The sequence below is a fragment of the Aethalodelphis obliquidens genome, unplaced genomic scaffold (assembly GCF_003676395.1).
Source record: "Aethalodelphis obliquidens isolate GAN/ISIS:26980383/991018 unplaced genomic scaffold, ASM367639v1 scaffold6, whole genome shotgun sequence".
Taxonomy (NCBI): Eukaryota; Metazoa; Chordata; class Mammalia; order Artiodactyla; family Delphinidae; genus Aethalodelphis; species Aethalodelphis obliquidens.
The window spans coordinates 4,766,125-4,785,939 of NW_020837950.1; the positions used below are offsets into that span (position 1 = coordinate 4,766,125).

Consider the following 19,815-nt stretch of genomic DNA (forward strand, 5'->3'; position numbering starts at 1 on the left):
CCAGCGATCTTAAAAGATCCCAGACCTTAAAGATCGCAGTAGCAGCAACAGATCATCTGTAATCAAAAATGAAGCACGTCAATTCAATAAAGACAAAATTGTATTATGAAAGCCTCTAACGTCTTGTCCACATAGTATTTCTATAGTTTAAGTAATGCACACAAGAATAAACATGTCAAGAGCACTGCGAATGTTAGAAATCATGTCATGAATAGATTCAAAAGTAGGGACTTGAGTCTTTTTCCCCCTTGTCAACCACTGGTACCAAAACTATCACCGAGGAAATCACTTCGCTTTCTAATCTAAAGTGGTTAAATTTATTTTAAAAAATAAACACGTACTGGTTTATATAAAATACCCTGGGTAAGTAACCCTTTAAAATATAAAGACTTCTCATTACTGTCAAAATTTTTTTTCATGATCATCCCATAATTCCAGGCCTACTGTTAGCAAAAAAAAATAACATAAATGTATTTTTACTATCCGAGATGAAGTATATATCACATGTTAAACCCCATATAAACATTGGTTGCAACCAATTATTTTAACTTATTACAATGTAACAGTTATTACACTTAAGACAAACTGTTTTATCAAGAGTAAAGACGACTATTTGGCAGCTGAAATTATTTATTCCAACTGAATAAAGAACTCGAAATATTAACTGCCCATAAGGACTAAGTTTAACCGTTGAAAATAATCTTTAAGAGAAAATACTGCCACCATTAGATGTATCTTCACAGCCAAGTAAATGCTCTTGTTGTTACCGAACATACAAATTGATCCTTTTAAGGTATATTTATTTCTTTTAGGTCTTCAACATGTCAGAGGAACTTGCCCAGTTGGAAAGTATCCTCAAAGAAGCCGAGTCTGCCTCAGAAAATGAAGAAATTGACATTTCCAAAGCTGCACAAACTACTATAGAAACTGCCATTCATACTTTAATTGAAACGTTGAAAAATAAGGAATTTATATCAGCTGTAGCACAAGTCAAAGCTTTCAGGTAAATTGTGAAGGAATTTATAGGAGATGCCTTTATACCTAACTGGAAGTTGATAAAGATTGGGTTTGGTTTTCAGTTTGATGTTTCAATATTATGTCTTTGTGAAAGGAAAACATGACCTTATTTTGTACAGTTACCAATGAAATGACACCAATTTTAGATTTTGTTCATTCTGTGATACTTTCACAGTAATGTTTTCTCAAATATTAAAACAGATCCTCAGTGATTCAAAAGGAAATTATTTTTATAGGTATTAACTTAAAAGTTATCTTTAATAATTCCTTTGAGTCTCAGGACTTAAAAATACTGTGTGTTTTCAGATCTCTGTGGCCCAACGATATCTTTGGCAGTTGTGAAGATGACCCTGTCCAGACACTGTTACACATCTATTTCCATCACCAGACCCTGGGCCAGACGGGAAGCTTTGCAGTCATAGGCTCTGACCTGGACATGTCAGAAGCCAACTACAAATTGATGGAACTTAATCTAGAAATAAGAGAGTCTCTACGCATGGTGCAATCATACCAACTCCTAGCACAGGCCAAACCAATTGGAAATTTGGTGAGCACTGGATTCTGAGAAACTTCAGGCATTTAGGAAGAGACTACACTGAAGGCGATTAAGAATATTAACGAGCACCTTCTATGGACCCTTGCAGTTCACTGTCAAACTTTACCAGGGTAAAAAAGTAAGAACGTCAGAATCAGATCTGAAGGGGAAAAAAACGAATGGTTTAACAGCTGCCAATACCTCCCACAATAACTGTATGAAGAAAGAATTTTTTTAATTACTTTACCTAAGTGAAAAGAAAAGGGCTAAAAGTGATGCATACAAATATTTTACTTTCTGGAGAAAAAAGAATTCTAAGAATGTCTGCAATAATGGCCTCTAATACTGAGACATTGGAAAGCAGGTGAAATGAGGCTGAAATCGAGGCTGGTTCATTTTAGCTGAAGACCTGCAGAGATGCTTGGATTTCTAGTAGTCACAAGCATAATCAACAACTGATAGTTAATCATCTACATGAAGAACATCCAGTCGGATGGATATACACAGAAAGACTTCTTTGCAAAAACCATTAATTTTTTTTTTTTTCCCCAACATGTGGGATAAGGGCGTGGGTGTTTTGTTTTTTGGTCTGTATAAGGAATTGTGTGTGTGTGCGAGCTGAGATGTGTGAATATGTGATAGTCATATTTTCAAGGTATGGATGTTTGGTGATAACGTCTCAGAGCATGCCTAAAAGAGCACTGCAAGATTATTTTTGAAAAAATTTTATTTTATTAGCTCTAACTCTTCATAGTGTGTAAATGTTAGAACATTTTAATAATATTTTAAAACTGGGCTTTCCCAGTATTTCAAAAAGAAATAATATATCTGTTAACGTTATTGGAATGCTGCTCAGTTCTCTGATCAGTGCTTATGTTACGATTGTTGATAACTAACCAAAGTAGATGCCTGCAGAGACTTTAAAATGTAAAATAAAGATGTATGCTGCCCGTCAGCTCTTCTCATTAGAAAAGTTAACTTATTTTACTCCATAATTACTATAGAAACTGTATAGATTAAACCCAGTATTTTCTTGTACATTTGTGCAATGCACTGTTATACAAGAGGTGTACAAAGCTAAAGAAAAAACTGTGGTCATTGATGGTAAAATATATGACTTGCAGGCCCTCAAGTCTGCAGAATTCAAGAAGAGAGATGCAAATGCATTTTTATATGTTTATTCAGGACTCACACGTTTCACCCTAAAGGAACCTGGGGCTATGGGGGAAGATGAAAGGAAGCCTGAAGACTGACTACCAAAACATGCAATATACTTATTCACTGTCCAAGCCTGTAGCATAACATGAACTGGATTCTCTGTCCTTTTTTTAAATAGCATTTTGTAAAAGAAATGAATGTAGTCCCACAATTCCTCTGATTTGAAAGGAACACCTTGTATTTTTTATATGCATCTCTTATCCACTGTGACTTTTCTTTTAAACTGGGCTCTGGGATTCCAGAGTTTAGAATGTAGAAATGAAATGCTTGGCTTTGCCTTTTCTTGGTGGTGCAGACCCCTGCCAGAAATGTAATTATGCTCAAGTGCATTAACTGAGGGCCCTGTGCACGCCGCTGGACTGCTGACTAGAGTTATGTTACCTGTAAAATTCTGTAACTGGTCACAGCACATTCATAATCACTGTATTTTTTGACCCTGATAAAAACAATTATTTTGATGGTGTTCTGGTACTGTAAATGGTGTCCTTTAAATTATTTAATAACTTCTGGGTGCGGGGCAGGAAGAGAGGGGTGGGTGTCTGGAGACACACCACACTTTACAGCCTATCTTACCATCCCCTATTTTTCTCACCCTCCTTATATCCTTTTTGTTAAAATAAAAAAGCATTGTAGCTGTTGGTTTGTGTTGTATTTTAAGAAAGGATGAATGACTAGAGTGTGCGTAATTAAGGAACTTTTCAAATGTTGCCTTCATTATTCTTAAAAATAATTTTCCTTCAAAAGGGGAGAACAGGGCTTCCCTGGTGGCGCAGTGCTTGGGAGTCCACCTGCCGATGCAGGGGACACGGGTTCGTGCCCCGGCCCGGGAGGATCCCACATGCCGCGGAGCGGCTGCACCCGTGAGCCACGGCCGCTGGGCCTGCGCGTCCGGAGCCTGTGCTCCGCAACGGGAGAGGCCACAACAGTGAGAGGCCCGCGTACCGCAAAAAAAAAAAAAAAAAAAATACCGCAAAAAAAAAAAAAAGGGGCGGGGGGAGAACAGATTCGGTTCAATTGACTAATTACCCAAACCAAACCTTCCAAACAGTTGAAATTTCCTTCTCCTATTTATATGTAACTAAGCCTATTAATAATGTAATAAAGATTAATACACATGCAGAAAGCAAGATGCAGATATAAAGTCATTAGGATTGTCCTTTTGCAAATCAGATTTCCTTAAAACCTATAATTTTTTGCTCCTTGTCCTCTGGGTCCAAAGTTTGCACTTATTAACAAAATATATCAAATGCTTAATTTATTAAACACCTTATTTAGTTCCAATCAGAGCCCAGTCTTTGCTCATACAAACTTTTTCCTTTGCCCACTAAATTTATCATTTTTAAACAGTAAGTTTGTAAAATCACAAGATAAGAGATCTGGGTACTTCCCTGGTGGTCCAGTGACTAAGACTCGCGCTCCCAATGCAGACGGCCCGGGTTTGATCCCTGGTCAGGGAACTAGATCCCACACGCGCAACTAAGAGTTTGCATGCCACAACTAAAAAGATCCCGAGCGCTGCAACTAAGACCCGGTGCAGCCAAACAAATTAAAAAATATTAAAAACAAATATCTGGCAGTTTCTCCAAAGAAGAAAAATCCAAAGGATTTTTACACAATTTAGAAAATATTTTCTACTTTTAGTGATATAAGATCTACCTTAAATTTAGGAAATCGTCAGACATTTTCTTGGAACAGACTCACCAAAGCCAGAGTGAGTGTACCTCCTTTTGGTCTATGAGAACTGCTCATCCACCAGCATAACCTACACTAGAGGAAATAAGAATCAATGTGATAATAATTGTACTTTATGGCATTCTTATTTTTAAATTTTCAAAGTAATCCACTGTCACTTTAGCAAACGTAAGAAATATGAACAAAACTAGAATCACTTCTCTTGACACCCAGAGAGAACAGTATTCTGGGATATTTCCTTCTAGCCTCTCAATCTCTCAAAGAAAAATCAATTTTATAAATTTCCAATTATACATACAGTTTGACAGTGCCTTACTGGTAGAATGTAATCACCATAACTCTTATGAATCATGAGTTTTTATACCACTTTGTTCAATGTCTGAATGGCCACTAACTCTAAGTGACACATATTTTGATCCTTGCTTTCCTCAGCTGTAAAATAGGGTTAGCTGCTCTATTAGGAAAATTAATGGCAAACAATATTAAGCTTAAAGAATGATTAATAGCCATTTTAATAGCTGTATTAATAACCACTGAATTTGTCCTAGGACTCATTGAAGGTATACTTCTGTTGTTCCTCATTCATTCAGCAAATGCTTAGAGTGAATATTATGTACCCCTTGCATGTCACGGGAGTCAGATCGGTTTCCTATCCCTGTACATACCCCTCAACCACCTCAGGAGTTAATAGTGTTAGCACAAAACACATCACCTTCACCCACACCTAGAGTTCTCATCCTTCACTTCTCTTTGGTCCCACCACCATTTTATCTGACCTTTGCAAGACTCCTTACAGGTTTACAGGCGTCCACCATACTGCCAGAGTGATTATTTTTTTTAAAAGGTGAATCTGTCACCATGCCCCACCACAGCTTTATAAACCTTTCAGTGGATTCTTACTGATGACATGAAAAACAGTCCTCCTGAGCAAGGTCCAAAGAGTCCTCCCAGCCTGAGCCTATCAGTTGCACCTGCCATCATCCCCATCCCTGCCCCTGTGGCCTCCTGGCTTTCTCTACCACTGGGCCTTTGCACACATTAGCTTAGTCTGGAAAAGTTCTTTCTTCCCCTCTTTGTCTAATTCAACTCATCCAAACTTTAGCTCAGCTGTCGTGTCATTTTTTAGGCAAGGCTTCCCTGACCTCCCCAGGTCAGATCCTTTTTTTTTCTCCTACCGGGCACCAAGTAGGTCTTACATGGCACATGGCAGAAGTTTTATACAGGAAATTAATGGCCATCTACCCGCTACACTGGAAGTTTTATGAGGGCAGAGCCCACAGCCATGTTTTTCTATGGTAAGTGCAAGGCTGACTCAATTGTAGTTTTCACACTTCAATTCCATAAGCAATACCTGGGGCGCTTATTCAATGCTTCACCTCCATGTAGTGATTCAGTAGAGACAGGGACCTAAGAATCTGCCTTTTTACAAACACCTTCCCAAGCCATATGGTTAGAGGCCTTCCCTCTTGCTATAAAGGGTTCTAGAGACTTCAAACTCATTTTCGTTTCTTTCATTCTCCATATTTGTCTACATTCAAGCATCCAAGATGTTAACAGACTTACTATATATGGCCTATGAGGTAGTAGGGTTAACTTAAAAATGGGATGCTTAGAAAACTGGAAGGAGGCCTAATTAGCACCTGGTTCCAATTATGTGGTTTCTGTAACCAAGAAATCAACAGCTCTCAACTCTGATTTCATTAAAATCCCTCACATCATCCCCCACCCCCATCCCTGCACCGGGAGAGCGCTGGTGCCCGGTCTCAGTGTTTTCTTGGTAATCGGGTAGAAAGCTTGGTAACCAGGTTAGGATGAGAATCCCTGTGTTAGGTGGCGCCAAACACCGTTTCCACTTACAGAACTGCAAGCGCATAATGACAAAGGTTAAATAAAGCTGCCTCTAACTGAATCTTTAAATACATTTAGGAGGGCTTTTTTTTTTTTAAGTTAACAAATTACCAGCTGAAGTCCACTTGAAGTTACTTAACATCTTAAAGCTGCCCTTAACCACCCTGTTCCCATCCGTACCGGTGACATCGTGATTAGCAAGTCACCAGCGCTCACAGCCTTTCTCCCTCAGCACCGACTAAACCGAGATCAGCTGTAGGCCATCCACTCTGGGTTCTGACTCTGCGTTACCCATCCCCAAACATCAGAGTCCCCTCAAACGTCAAGGCCTGGCTCTAGCCTCCACCTGCCCCAGAAGGATGCTCATTTTAATAGATGGCTTTTTATTCAACTAATTTCTTATAGGCATCAGCCCTACAGACCTACAAGTAGTAAACCTCACATGTGAGTCCCTCTACACTTTTCTCTCAAGTGACTAACCTAGTTCAGAGCCCGGTTGCTCTGTAAGCAATGGACAGATATTAAAGTAAAAGGCCCAGACTGTTAAGACAGGCTCTCCTAAATCTTAAGGATTTTACGCAGTGTATCAATTGTTTTGCAATGCTTTTATTTGACAAGCTTTGTCAAATACAGCCTTTCACGAAGTACTTTGAGGGAGCGGCAGAGAGGAGGAAGAGGGACACGGAAAAAAGCTCACTTGTCTGCTCCACTAGCACACGTTCGGCGGGACCAGTGTTTTGGTTTTTTCACATTCAATTAAATGATATATTTGAAACTGAAAGTGCTGTCACAGGATAAGCGTTTGCCTTTGCATCTCCCACACAGATCTTGACGGTGGGGCCTTTTGGGGTCCACGTGGCGAACTTTTACTGGGCAGGAGCATCTAGTCTGTTTACAATTCTGAAAAAAAAAAGTGAGAAGTACATACAGAACATAAACGCTTGGTGATGTCCTGGAACTTCAAAGTTATTTTTCTAGTCCATTCAAATACTAACTGAATGCACGCTCAGCAAAGTCCTGTGCTAATCTTGTTCTGTCTACATCCCTTCCTAGCAAGGAGAAGGATAGGAGGAGTAGAGCATTTTATCATGCAGTCCTGCTCCCAGGTTGCACAGGATTCAATGCTGAATTGTGTGAAGTTTCTTTTAAAACAGCTTAAAAGGAAATCTGTCCCTGCCCTTGAAGGGTGGAGAACAAGCGAGCAGGAGAGAGGAGTTTAACAACATCGAAGGTGTGAGGCCAGGAACCACTAGCAGGCCCGGCACCAGTGGCTGACCTCAGCCCTTCTCCCTGCTCCGAAGGACCGCAAGCTGAGGCAGAAGGCAGAGCAGCAACTGCCGGGCCAAGAGCAGAGTGCTTAGAAAGTTCGCTTTCATTGTCAAACTCCTCTCTCCTACTTGAGAATCTACCCTACTCTCCCAAGATCTAGGTTAGTCTACGTTTTCCACACTTAATTTCTCTCCACCCAACCTGCGGTGTTCATGCTTCCGGCATCCACCTGGAGCCAAGTGTGTTGATTAGGCTGTGCCTCTACTGGCAAGTCAAGCTCCACTAGCTGTGTGATTAACAGGCAAGTGTAGTCACTTCTCCCTCTTCGATGATCAGAGCCCTTTATCACAGTGCAGTGCTCAGTTAACAGTAACAAGCAACGTGTTACCAGTTAACCCCATAAAGCTTAGGGTTAAAGCTAAAGCAGCTTAGGTTGACTTTAAAACAAATCCCTTCCTGAACTCACAGGCAAAATGGAAACTTTAAAAAACCCGTGCTTTTACTAAGTACTTTAACTTGCGTATGTGCTTCATAAAACGCATTTGGGTAAAGCCGTCAACCTTTACTACTTCATAATAGTAGAAAGATAATCTGTTTTCTAGGTTTACTTTCTCCTACATTCAGCTGAGTCTCAGGCAAAGCAAACATTCTTCCACACTGCAAGTGAGGCAACAGCTTCTAGAGACGTTCACATGACCGAGGTTTGCAAGAGCAGGAGAAAACCTAACACCAAGGCCTTGTTTCCCAGTTAAGTATTATTTCTACAACTCCTTCCAGAAAGAAATCAAAACCTCAGGTCACTGGGAATCTAGGCTCTTTTAGGAAATACATTCAAGAAACTACCTCCAAATCTTCTAATCACTACCCAGTTCAAACACAAAATACAAACATTCAATTTACTTGACAGGTGATATCCTCCACTCGGTAAGGGTTATAAGACTTCTGACATGTTCTGCAAAACTGCTTGTAGTAAACCTGTGACGGGAAAGAGGAAAAACTTAGAGTAAAACCCTCCTGAACCTTTTGTCAGGATGATGCCAGTTACAGGGCCTTTCTTACCTTGTTAGTGCCCTGTACACACCACACGTAGGCACTTTCCCATCGGATGTTGCAGTCCTTGCAGTGATAGTAGCCATATTTCTGTTCTAAGAACTGAGCAAAAGGAGAGCAGAGTTTAACCAACATGACATCTGAATTAGCCTTCATCTCAGAAGCTTGGAAAGGATCTGACACTTAAAACTGGCAACTCCACTCCGTATCTTGGAGGAAAGTAGAATCAGGTTCAAGTCCGTCTCCACGACGTAATCATTAGGAAAGCTAATGGCTTAATCAAGTAAGAAAAGCAAGGGCCCACGGGAATTTACGTACCAGATTATCTTGGTTCATAAAGCAAATTAACAATTACTAAGCAGGTGTTTTCCCTCAGGCAGGCAAGGGGAAAGCCAAACACACAGAGTTCCTGGACTTTGGGATTCTTTGGGGAGGGCTTCTCTCTGTAGAATAGGTCTGATCTTAGGACACACGTGAATGAAGTGGTTAAACTCAAGAAAAGAAACTAGACTCTGCATCCTAAAGTGATCTTGGGTGAACACCTTGAAAAAAGTTCTCTATGGGCTTCCCTGGTGGCGCAGTGGTTGAGAGTCCGCCTGCCGATGCAGGGGACGCGGGTTCGTGCCCCGGTCCGGGAAGACATGCCGCGGAGCGGCTGGGCCCGTGAGCCATGGCCGCTGAGCCTGTGCGTCCCGAGCCTGTGCTCCGCAACGGGAGAGGCCACAACAGTCAGAGGCCCGTGTACCGCAAAAAAAAAAAAAAAAAAAAAAAAAAAAAGTTCTCTATGCTGCTAATTAAGTTTCCACCAAAGAGTGGTGCTGGGAATCTAAAATACGGATAAGCCATAATTCACACATAATATGAACAAAAGTAGTATTACCTTATTCTTAAGTTCTTCTTCTCAGTGAGAAACAAGTTATAAACAAGTTTTTGGAGTTAGGCCTTTAGAATTGGAAGGAACTTTGGAGGACACTGAGCAATTTCACAGGTGAGCAAACTGAAGCCCAGGAAGGTAAAGACTTAAGATCACGCACAGCTTGTGCACAAACTTGATTCACTCTGTGTTCCCCCTCCCCCACTAAACAGCCCTGGGGAGCCTGGAAGAGACCCCAAAAGGACGCTTCCGGGCCTCTTAATACCTCTCCAGCCTTTCCACTCCCCTGGGTTACAAGCCCTCAGTGTGCTCCAGCCCTTCCAGTTTCAGGCAAGTACCAACTGGCCTTCCAAGCCTGCTCCTCTCAGGCAGCAATGCAGCACAGCACAGATGCTCCAGCAGTACTCTTAGATTTCTGAAGAGGGGTGCGTCTTAAGGGCAAGAGAAGATCCTGACTAGGACCCCAGAAGTCAATTGTTAACGGTTTCTAACACTGAATGAGAAAATGTGAGTGGGATCCTTGGCAATCCACTCCCTTTGCCAGTTAAGTTCACCTTCTGATGTTCCGAGACCCATCCTAGATCATCCAGTGCAGGATCAACACAAGACTACACTCCCGTGGTCAGAGCTTTATACAGCAAATACGCTCGGAATAAGAATGTTAAAAGGCCGTTTCCTCGGCCACCCCTGTGCAACCGGTGTTTTACCATCGCAGCAACACGCAAGCTACACTGGACTGAATTCTGCCGGAGAAAGACGACTTCAGCAGCTGCCGAAAGGCACACAGAAGTGCCCGCGCCTAAGGGAGCGCGCGCCTCCACTTGTCGCGAGCAGCCGCGGGGCGGGGACGGGGACGTAAGCCAGGAGGGCGCACAGCCCTGGGGCTCCCCCGCCGGTTCCCTGGCCGACTCGGGACTCACCTGGAAGCGCAGGCGCTCCTTGCCCGGCTGGGGGCTCCGCGGCGACCACCTCTCGCCCGCGGCGTCCGGGGCGCCGGCCACCGGCGGGGGCTGCTCCCTGCTCGCCGGTACGCCGGCCTGGGCCTCGTCCTCCTCGGACTGCGGCCGTTGGGGATCCTTCCTCGCCGACCCCTCTCCCTCCTCGGGGCCTCGGGTCCTCGCAGCTGGCGGCCCTCGCTCTCCGCCCGGCGCCCCGGGCCTCTGCTCGGCCGCCGCAGTCTCGGCCCCTTCCAGGAGGGTGGAAAGGCGGCGGGAGGCCACGGGCGAGTACACCGCCACGGTGCGCGGGAAGCGCACGGGCCGCGGGGCGCCGCTCGGCGGGCTGCCCTGCTCGGGCCCCCGGCGGGCCAGCTCCGGGGAGGCCGGGCAGCTGCCGCCCGCGCCCGCCGCGCCCTCGGGCTCAGGGCCGGGCTCGCGGGCCCTGCGCAGCAGCGTACGCCGCCCCAGCGAGCACTGCACGGAGACGTCGCGGCGCGGGTTCACCTGCACAGCCACGTCCCGAATGCTGGCGCGGCCGGGCCGCGGGGCGAGGCCGGGGCCCACCTGCGACAGGAGGGCCATGAGCTGCGCCCGCTGGTAGCTGTGGAAGTACTCGGCGGCCGCTAGCTGCCCGTAGCCCGGGAAAGACGACGAGGCCGCGCCGTCAGAGGAGGAGGAAACGGGAGGGTAGCCGCCGTCCCGGTGCCGCCAGCCTCCCCCGCCCGCCGCTCCCTTTCCCTTGGCGGCGGCCGGGTAGGGGTAGGGGTACGGGTACGAGTAGAGGGCGCACGCCGGGTACATGTAAGCGTCCAGCACCTCGTCCCCCAGAGCAGCCATCAGCGCACCCCTGCCGCTCCTGCCCGCCCCTGCGTCCTAAATAAGCGACCTCCCGGGGGCAGCCGGGCGCGGGCCCCACCCCCGCTGGCCGCGCTGCTCGGCCCCCCGCACCCTCCCCGCCACCCGCTGGTGTCCCCGCCGGAGGGGCCCCTGCCAGACTTTCTCGGTGTGGGAACTTTCCACACCCGGAGGTTGGCACAAATACCCTGAGATGATCTGCAAAGAAGGCTTTCTTTGCGAAGCAGAACTGGTCTGTAAGTGAACTAGCTCCAGGTGAAGAGGATACCAGCAGGAGAACCATCACGGCGATTCGCTGAGCCAGGTGGTCCCCAGCCCTGGGTGATCGTCGGCGCCGCCCGGGAAGCTGAGGCGAGGCTGATTGCCTCTGGCTAGTGAGCAAAAATGCGAAGATTTGGGGGAACTGCTTTGGGTCTGATACCTACGATCTCAGATTGTAGGTTATTTCATCATCTCAGGGCTGCCCTGAGAAATCTACGCATTGAACCCTTTCAGTAAGTGCATAGGGAAAGCATTCTAGGGCATCTGTGACTAGGCTAATCGTTTTCTCCCTTTGGAGAACGTACTCCACCCCCGCCGCGCCCCCAACCCCCCACCTCAAACGGTGACCAGGTGGTGCTGTTGAGTACCACGAGGGTCTGATAACTGTTGCTCTTCTCTGGGGTAGACAGTCGCTCTACGGATTTTCCTAACCAAATAAACTTTCCAAAAGAGAAACTGATTTAGGGTGTGTTTACACAAATGCAGAAGACCAAATCAGTCCCCAGCTGAAAGCAAATGCCTTGTCCACTAGAAACATGTTGGCCGCTCGTTACAAATAGATACCAGGTCGAGTAATCAAATACGTTAATGTAATTTTTCTCTGATTTGATACAGGTTGGACAATAAAATACTATATTTCATTGTTTAATAGACCTGTTTGGGGATTCTTCTGAATACAGGTCAAATTTTAACAATGTCAAGTATTTATAAGCTGAGCAAGCACACTTTTTTTTAACAACAAGTACATTAAACTCAATTATGCTTTACAAATATAGCGTGTTTTTACCCATATAAGATAGTGCGTCAAAATTCTACATTTCCAAGACCCTGTTTTCTAAGAGTTAACATATTTGAAACGATCATAGAAATCGGTAACGATGAAAAACCCAAAAAGCACATTTGTTCAGGCGGCACCCTAGCAATCCCAGGTGCAAGTTATATTACGACATTGATTTGTAATTTACGAAAACGCTTGGTTAATATACCAATGCAACCTTATGGTGGGCAGATCAAAACTGCTACATGTATAATAATGTGAACCAATTGTTGTTCTCTATGTAAACCATAGACACTACCACAGACCATAAACATGAAGTAATATTTCAGCAAGATAAACTCTCTTGTGTATCTCCATATTTAGAGCGAAGTCTGAGTGGTTTCCATCATAATTAAATTATCTGCTTTCACTGTGCCATAGGAAGTGTCTGCCATTTCCTCTTCTTTTAGTTTCTTATAAGAAATATCTGTATCTTCATCCTCATCTAGAGGATCTTGCTTGTACAATATTCCACTCCCATACATTTTATATATTAAAACAAAAATCCCTGCTTCTGCAGACTGGAAAAGGGCATAAAGCAAGGGAAACATGTACATACTTCCTATGTTTTGCGGTGGAAAGGCCAGTTTTAGAATGGCGGTACAGAGCTGCACGTTCTGGCTCCCTGTTTCCAGGCACACAGTCCTCTTGCAGTTGGGTGGAAGATGGAAGACAGCAGCTAAGCCATAGCCTGAGGCGTAGCCTGCCAACGGCATAAAAATCGCTACCACATAAACAGCTGCAGGAATACTTGCCAGCAGTTTGGGTCCTAACATAGTGCAGGTCATTATGAAAAGGACCACCAGCGTCATTAGCAGAGACCACAGGGAAACCTAGTAAAAGAACAGGGATAAACAAGCCATCAAAAATAAGGTAGTTGAAGAGGGATTCAGGCAAGGGGATCCTGGGCTCTTGGAAGAGGAGTCATCTAGTCTGACCTCCCACACAGAATGGAGATCTTCGCCATTGAAAGTCTCTGACAGGGCTTCCCTGGTGGCGCAGTGGTTGAGAGTCCGCCTGCCGATGCAGGGGACACGGGTTCGTGCCCTGGTCTGGGAAGATCCCACATGCCGCGGAGCAGCAGAGGCCACAACAGTGAGAGGCCCGTGTACCGCAAAAAAAAAAAAAAGTCTCTGACAGAGTATTTCTGAAGATGGGTAGATCACCTCTTCAGGAGGCATCCAGGCCGTGTCAGACAGCTCTAATTGTTTGGCAACCTGTCTTTATGTCTAGTGACCATTTGCCTTCTATAACTGCCAGCCATTGTCTTGGATAGGCCCTCAGGAGCAGCACAGACAGACGGCTACTCCTGCAAAACAGCCTCCAGAAGTTTAAAAACCAGTTATGAGGGGAAGGCTACTCTTCTCTGGGGGCAGACTGTCCCAGGCTTTCAGCCTCCATTCCATAACTGTTTTGGAGTCCTGACTGTTCTGAGCATTTGTTTAATTTGTGAATGTGCCTCTTAAAAACAGAGCAGTTAGAATTGAGTCCAAGACACCAGGTATGGTCTGATGAATAGAGTGGACAGATGGACATTGCTTTCCCTGAACAGGACCCAGTGTTTTCCATAAGAAATTAGTTCTGGTTTTACACAGGACATAAAAGCCTATTGATTTATGAAACTGAGTGTCTGATATTTTTAACCTTCAAAATACTTTATAGCTCAGAGAATTGTTAGCAGTACCCAAACAATTACAACTCTTAGATTAGGTAAGAGAAAAGAAAAAAATGTAAACATAAGATGTGAGGAATTCTTTGTAATCCTGCAACTCCCTGCTTTTTCACCTGTTCATGAGAAAACTCCCACATGTAAGTCTCTAATGATGCTTAGGAATTATTATATATAATAGAAGGATTTTAGATAAAAACGATTGACTGTATAAAACAGTGTGTCATCTTGATGTGTGACTGGTACATTTCACTCATGCAAATAAGACAGGCTTGTAAATGGTAAGGTGGAAACCTAAAAATCCTTCTCCTAGTTCTCCTTCAGATCGGTAGCTTTCTTTTTTAATGGGGGAGGGGATTGGGTGGGTGTCTGTGAGGGGGACTACAGATCCAGAACAGTTTAAGTGTTGCTTCTGGTTCCCTAGACATCTGGGAGGATACCCCTTTGGAGTCTATGGGATTGGCATATACTTTATATTCTTTAAAAGATTATTCAAAATTTAACTGGGCTGGTCAAAAAGTCTACCCTAAATGGTGCTGAAGTAATTATTATATAAGATACTCATGTTACAAATGTACAATTAGCAGAAACCAAACTTTTATAAATCAAAATTTATATTAAGTTTCAGAGTGTGTCTACATCAATAGCTTTGAGAGGAAATCTGATTCTTCGTTGTGAAAATATTGGCTCTAACATTTCCTTTGAACCATTTAAAATCATTTGGGTGAACACTGACACTGAATGCTCATTTTAAAGTGTTTGCAAAAGTATAAAAATATTATGAAGTGGATCTTAATGAGTGTGCTGGCTATGGAATAGGTTCAGCTTAAACTCAAAGTTACACTATCCTATTGAATTGTCTGTTATTTAAATATGTTTACCTGTTTTTAGCGTGGAAATAGGTTATTTGACTTTCTCTTAGAATTCCCAAGGTTTTATAGTAAATGCCATCACATTAATAGTATTACCTTAATGATCAAGCTTAGTAAGTTCTTAGTGATCTCAAAATGATCTATAGATATGTTATGTATAACATATAACAAATATGTATATTTACATGTACATATATGTTTATTACATTCAGAGTATATATACGCTTACAATAGAGCATAATTTTTTTACTCAAGGCTGGATATATGTACTGAAAAGAGCCCTCTATTTTTCATATTAATAAAAGTTAGTCCCTCTGTATAATCAGATTACTTTGGTATAAGTAAAACACAAAAAATTGTCTTCTTAAATCTACATAATTGAAACATTAGAGTGATCCTTTTTCTCTTCATTGTCTGAAGGAATTTGCATGTACATTTTACACTAATTAGACTAATTCGTTATGTATTTTATTTGATTAACTTCCTAAAATGAGAATCCTGTTCATGATTTATTCTTATTTACTACTACTTTTGAGTTTTCAAAGAAAGTTTAATTTAGAAATATTTAAATTTTTTCTCCAATCAACTATTACAAAATCTCTACTGCTACAAAAAGCATCAATTTTTTAAAATAAAGCAATTTTGGAAATATTGCACAAAATAATAGAAATCCCATTCTTCCACTACCTTTAAAAATGAAATATTGCAATGGGGAAGGGAAAAGAAACACAAATTTAGTAATGTGAATATATTCTGCATTATTTACCCAGGACCTAATTTTATTTTGTGCTTTAAAGCCAATGTTTTGTGTATTCTATTATATTCTATGATGTAATTTTTTTACGATGTAACTTTTAAATTACTTTTTGTCTTATTAGTGTAAACTTACTTTTGGAAAATTAATAAAACATTTTAAAGGAAACTTCTACAGAGTTTCTCAGAATTAGAGTTCCACTTTTAAAAAGTAGAGTACTGTAATGCATTTCAAAAGTACTGCACAAATCCTATTAATTTTATTTTACCTGCTTTGATTTTTAGTAATACATGACTTCTTAGTGGAAAACATGTTGCCATTTAATTGCACTGTCATCTTTTCCCCCCATGGTCTGTTTCCTCCTATGAATACTGATAGTTCTCTTATGCTGTTTTTAATTAACCCGGTGTCTTAATTAAAGCTATTATTTTTGAAGTTCCAAAAGATGGAACAGAAGTTATATTTGTGGCATAAACTTTTCTTTTTTTTTTTTTAAGTTTATCCATGCAAGGGCTACCCAGTCCTTTTCTTCCTTACTTCTCTTTCCCAAACTTCTCACTGTTTCAGCCATGGGTCAGAGACCAAGGACTCTCTACGTGTGTAAAGTATACAAAGGGAAGAGTGACCTTACCTTCACAATGTAGTCAGCCACCCGGTTGTATTTGTAGCGAATGAAGACGCCCAAACCAATAGGGATGAGAGTGCTGCAGAGAGTCAGGATCACTGTCCCTATGGGCAGTAACTGCACCAGAGGAGTGTTGATCCAAGCCCGGCTGTAGATCCACAGGCACAGGGGCATCAAGACCAGGGCCAGGAGCGTGGAAGAGATGGTCATGATGATGCTGCAGAAAAGGGAATGGACAGAAGTCGGAATGGGTTTTGAGCCAAAGAGCCTTACTTGAACATTGGGTAGAAGAGAACGGGGGAGACTGCAAGTCCCCCAGCTTGAAGTCAGGGAAGAACCTGCTTCATCCCAGGGGAGCACCAAGAGAGCATCATGGCTAAGCCCAACTGAAACGTGAACTCCAGGCAGGAGAAGAAAAATCTCAGGGCTGCTGCCCTCTGCTTTATACAGCCTATTGAGCTGGTTACAGTCTGGATGACTGTGAGAGCCAGGAACATTTCTGTTTTCTTTTTAATCCTCCAAAGCACCCTATGAGGCATGGTAAAGCTGCTGAATACTACTTGTTGGATTAACCTCAATTATATTGTCTTATATGAGATTACTTTCTTTACTGGAGCCAATAGTCCTATTTTGCTTTTACATTTCCCGTGAGTCCTGGCTTCAGACTTCCCAGTTTCCTTTGTCTTCCGGGGCCTGCAAACCTGCACTGACAGCCCAACACTCAGGGAGGGTGGGGAGTCAGTTGTGGATGAGACCCCAAGACCCTCAGAGAACCTCTGTCCCCGTCTAGATCTTCTCCCCTCCAACCCTACCTCTTCATGTTTGCCTGGACTTCCAAAGCCCAGGCATCCCCATCATCTCCAGTTTCTTCTCCCCTCTTCCGCGCCTCATTCTAACCACCTCTCCTTCCTTCCTCCTTGGTCTTGAACGCATGGCTGTACACGCGGTTGACTGGGAGAAGAGAGATGCCTACCGGACAGCAGCTCCGTACCTGAGGTTCATGTCGCCGTCAACCAGCAGGGACATCAGGTTGGAGAGATTCCCGCCGGGACAGCAGCCACATAGGAGCACCGCCACGGCGGCCGACCCGTCCAAGGAGAAGGTGAGCGCCAACAGGAAGGCCAGCAGCGGCAAGAAGCCGAACTGGCAGACCGCGGCCAGCAGCGCGCCCACCGGCCGACGGACGTGCGCCCCGAAGTGGTTCATGTCCACCGTGCAGCCCAGGCCCAGCATGGTGATGCATAGGGCGGCGCCCACAAACACGTTCAGCCCGTGGTTCAGCGGCGTGTCCCAGAACGGGGGCTCGTGGGCGGCCTCGGGCTGAGCGAACAGGGTAGGGCTCGGGCCGGCCGCGCCACCCGCGAAGCAGCCGGCCGTCGGCGTCAGGGTCGGAGTGGGGCCGGGGCTGAAACTGACGCCGGGCCCCGGCGCGACACTGAGCCCGGGGCTGGGGCCGGCGCTGGAGGCGGGCGCCAGGGGGGCGTCTGGGCCGGGGTTCAGGCTGCTGGCGGTGGGCGACAAGGTGTAGTTGTCCGGCTGCAGCGAGGACGGGCCGAAGAGCAGGGTGGCGTTGCCGGTGCCGTCCATGGCGCTTCGGCGGGAGGCTGCGAGTCTGGCTCCTGCCCGCCCTGCGGATTTCTCTGCCCTCCCGCCGCGCGCGACTCTGCGCCTTCGGTCGCCACCGCCGTCCGTCTGTCTGTCCGCCCGTCCGCACCCGCCAAACGGGAGCCGGTGGCAAGGCTGTGCTACGCGCGGCTGACGTCCGGGGCAACGGGTCGGTGCTCGGCTGGGGGTCGGCCGAAGGCCGCTGGCTGGCACTTAAGAAAGCACAGCCCCCGAGGGTGAACCCAATCGCTGGGCCCCCGCGCCCGCAGGCGCCGCCCCCGCCGCCGAGTCCCCTCCTTTTAATCACCAGTAAGTGGTTCTGTTAGAGTGTAGCCAGGGGCGGAACAAAGACCTGACAAAGGACAAGAAGAAGAAAAAACTGTGCCTGGCTGCTGACCAAGTTCTCTGATGGGCTGTGCCTCTTTGATAATGAAATCTGGAAAGCCAGACATACAGAGAGAGAGAGAGAGAGAGAGGAGTTTGTCTATGGACGCACATACATCATACACACTGTTCAAAGAGCTTGCAACCGCTAGCATCCCGAGGGGTGCCTGACTTAATAGGAGCTGCCCTCTGGTAGTAAGACACAATATCTGGTTTTAACTTACAATTTTTAAATAAGATTTTTGTGTTCCAACTTAAAATAAAAAGTAATAATATTGGTGGGGTTTGAGCCAGGTCTTGTGCATGTGTGTGTGCATTATTTCATTTGATTTTCTGACAGCAGAGCCGTGGGAGAGATACTGTTAGCTCGATTTTTCCACACCAGGAATCCAAGGCACAGGGAAATCTCAGCCTCATCAGCCAAACCCGGAAGCAGCTGGCTCAGTGTGCACCGCGAATATGGTATTAAAGCGTGCATTGAAGAGCTCTGCTAAGTACAGTCTCCGTGAAAAATGTGTATTTGGGAAGTTATTGGCAGATGGGGAGAGGCTACTTCAGTGGCCATAGATTTATGAAGTGTTTTGAGTACAGCCCTGGCCTTAGGATTAAAGGACTGAAGAGAAATAAAGTTGTGAGATTCCCTGCTTCAGACAGCTTTATCCCCAAACAAATCAAATGCAGAGTTCTTGGAAATGTTGACTCAACAACTTTATGGGAGTCTCTAGATGCATCTACAAAGGAAAGGGACTTCTCTTCATACCAAGGAGGCAGAGCCATTGGAGAAGGCTGTGACCATAAAGTGATAGCCAATTATTGGGCTTCCCTGGTGGCGCAGTGGTTGAGAGTCCGCCTGCCGATGCAGGGGACACGGGTTCGTGCCCCGGTCCGGGAAGATCCCACATGCCGCGGAGCGGCTAGGCCCATGAGCCATGGACGCTGAGCCTGTGCGTCCGGAGCCTGTGCTCCGCGACGGGAGAGGCCACAGCAGTGAGAGGCCCGCATACCGCAAAAAAAAAAAAAAAAAAAGTGATAGCCAGTTGATCTGTGAAAGCCAACAGTGGGAATTTCTAGGGTGAAGTCTTAGCCCATGGTTAGTCTGTGTGGAGCCTAGATCCTAGAGTGAATCCTTCCTCCTGGAAACTTGTCCCTACCCCCTTTTCTGACACCAGAGGAGACTGGGTGACTTCCATTTCCCAATGGTGGACTGAGCTCATGTGTTTATCTTCTCTCCTCCCCAAATCTCAGGAAAATGACAGAGAATATGAAAAATATGATTAAATTCACAGAATACTGCACTCAATCACAAATGAGTAATTTCTTTCTTCGCCATCAGACCATACATTCCATGAGGGCAGTGCTTCTGCAAGCATTTAAGAAAATAATATACCCTCATACTTCCCCAAAACAATAAACCCAAGAAAACAATGCATTAATATCTGTAGAGCTTTGAAGGAAGTGGGATGTGACCAAAAATATTCCAAGTTTTCGTTTAGGCTTATGTGCAGATAAACAAAGAAACATGCTACCCAAAT

The 19,815-nt window shown here is 44.8% G+C and overlaps 3 protein-coding genes across 12 annotated transcripts in view; 1 reads left to right on the forward strand and 2 right to left on the reverse strand.

Moving 5' to 3' along the window:
- The window catches only part of FRYL (FRY like transcription coactivator), a 244,633-nt gene extending 241,225 nt beyond the window's left edge, over positions 1 to 3,408 (forward strand). For all 9 annotated transcript variants that reach the window (XM_027103011.1, XM_027103012.1, XM_027103013.1 and 6 more), the window contains 2 exons: positions 813 to 1,003; positions 1,324 to 3,408. In XM_027103011.1, the coding sequence (XP_026958812.1) occupies positions 813 to 1,003; positions 1,324 to 1,582 (450 nt within the window). In that variant the 3' untranslated portion in view covers positions 1,583 to 3,408. The remainder of the gene's footprint in view (positions 1 to 812; positions 1,004 to 1,323) is intronic.
- Positions 3,409 to 6,900: 3,492 nt separating this feature from the next.
- Positions 6,901 to 12,340, reverse strand: ZAR1 (zygote arrest 1). 2 transcript variants are annotated; one of them, XM_027103015.1, is made up of 4 exons: positions 10,424 to 12,340; positions 8,639 to 8,731; positions 8,480 to 8,554; positions 6,901 to 7,210 (listed from the first exon to the last, which is right to left on the reverse strand). In XM_027103015.1, exons 1-4 carry the CDS (start codon positions 11,276 to 11,278, stop codon positions 7,067 to 7,069), a joined length of 1,167 nt encoding a protein of 388 aa, XP_026958816.1. In that variant the 5' UTR covers positions 11,279 to 12,340; the 3' UTR covers positions 6,901 to 7,066. The 2 variants fall into 2 exon arrangements, with proteins under 2 accessions (XP_026958816.1, XP_026958817.1); XM_027103016.1 differs by having other exon boundaries at positions 7,097 to 7,210; positions 8,469 to 8,554.
- A 99-nt stretch (positions 12,341 to 12,439) lies between these two features.
- On the reverse strand, positions 12,440 to 19,151 carry SLC10A4 (solute carrier family 10 member 4). Its single transcript, XM_027103014.1, has 3 exons — positions 17,286 to 19,151; positions 16,301 to 16,511; positions 12,440 to 13,207 (listed from the first exon to the last, which is right to left on the reverse strand). Exons 1-3 carry the CDS (start codon positions 17,879 to 17,881, stop codon positions 12,695 to 12,697), a joined length of 1,320 nt encoding a protein of 439 aa, XP_026958815.1. The 5' UTR covers positions 17,882 to 19,151; the 3' UTR covers positions 12,440 to 12,694.
- Between the last annotated feature and the right edge of the window lie 664 nt (positions 19,152 to 19,815).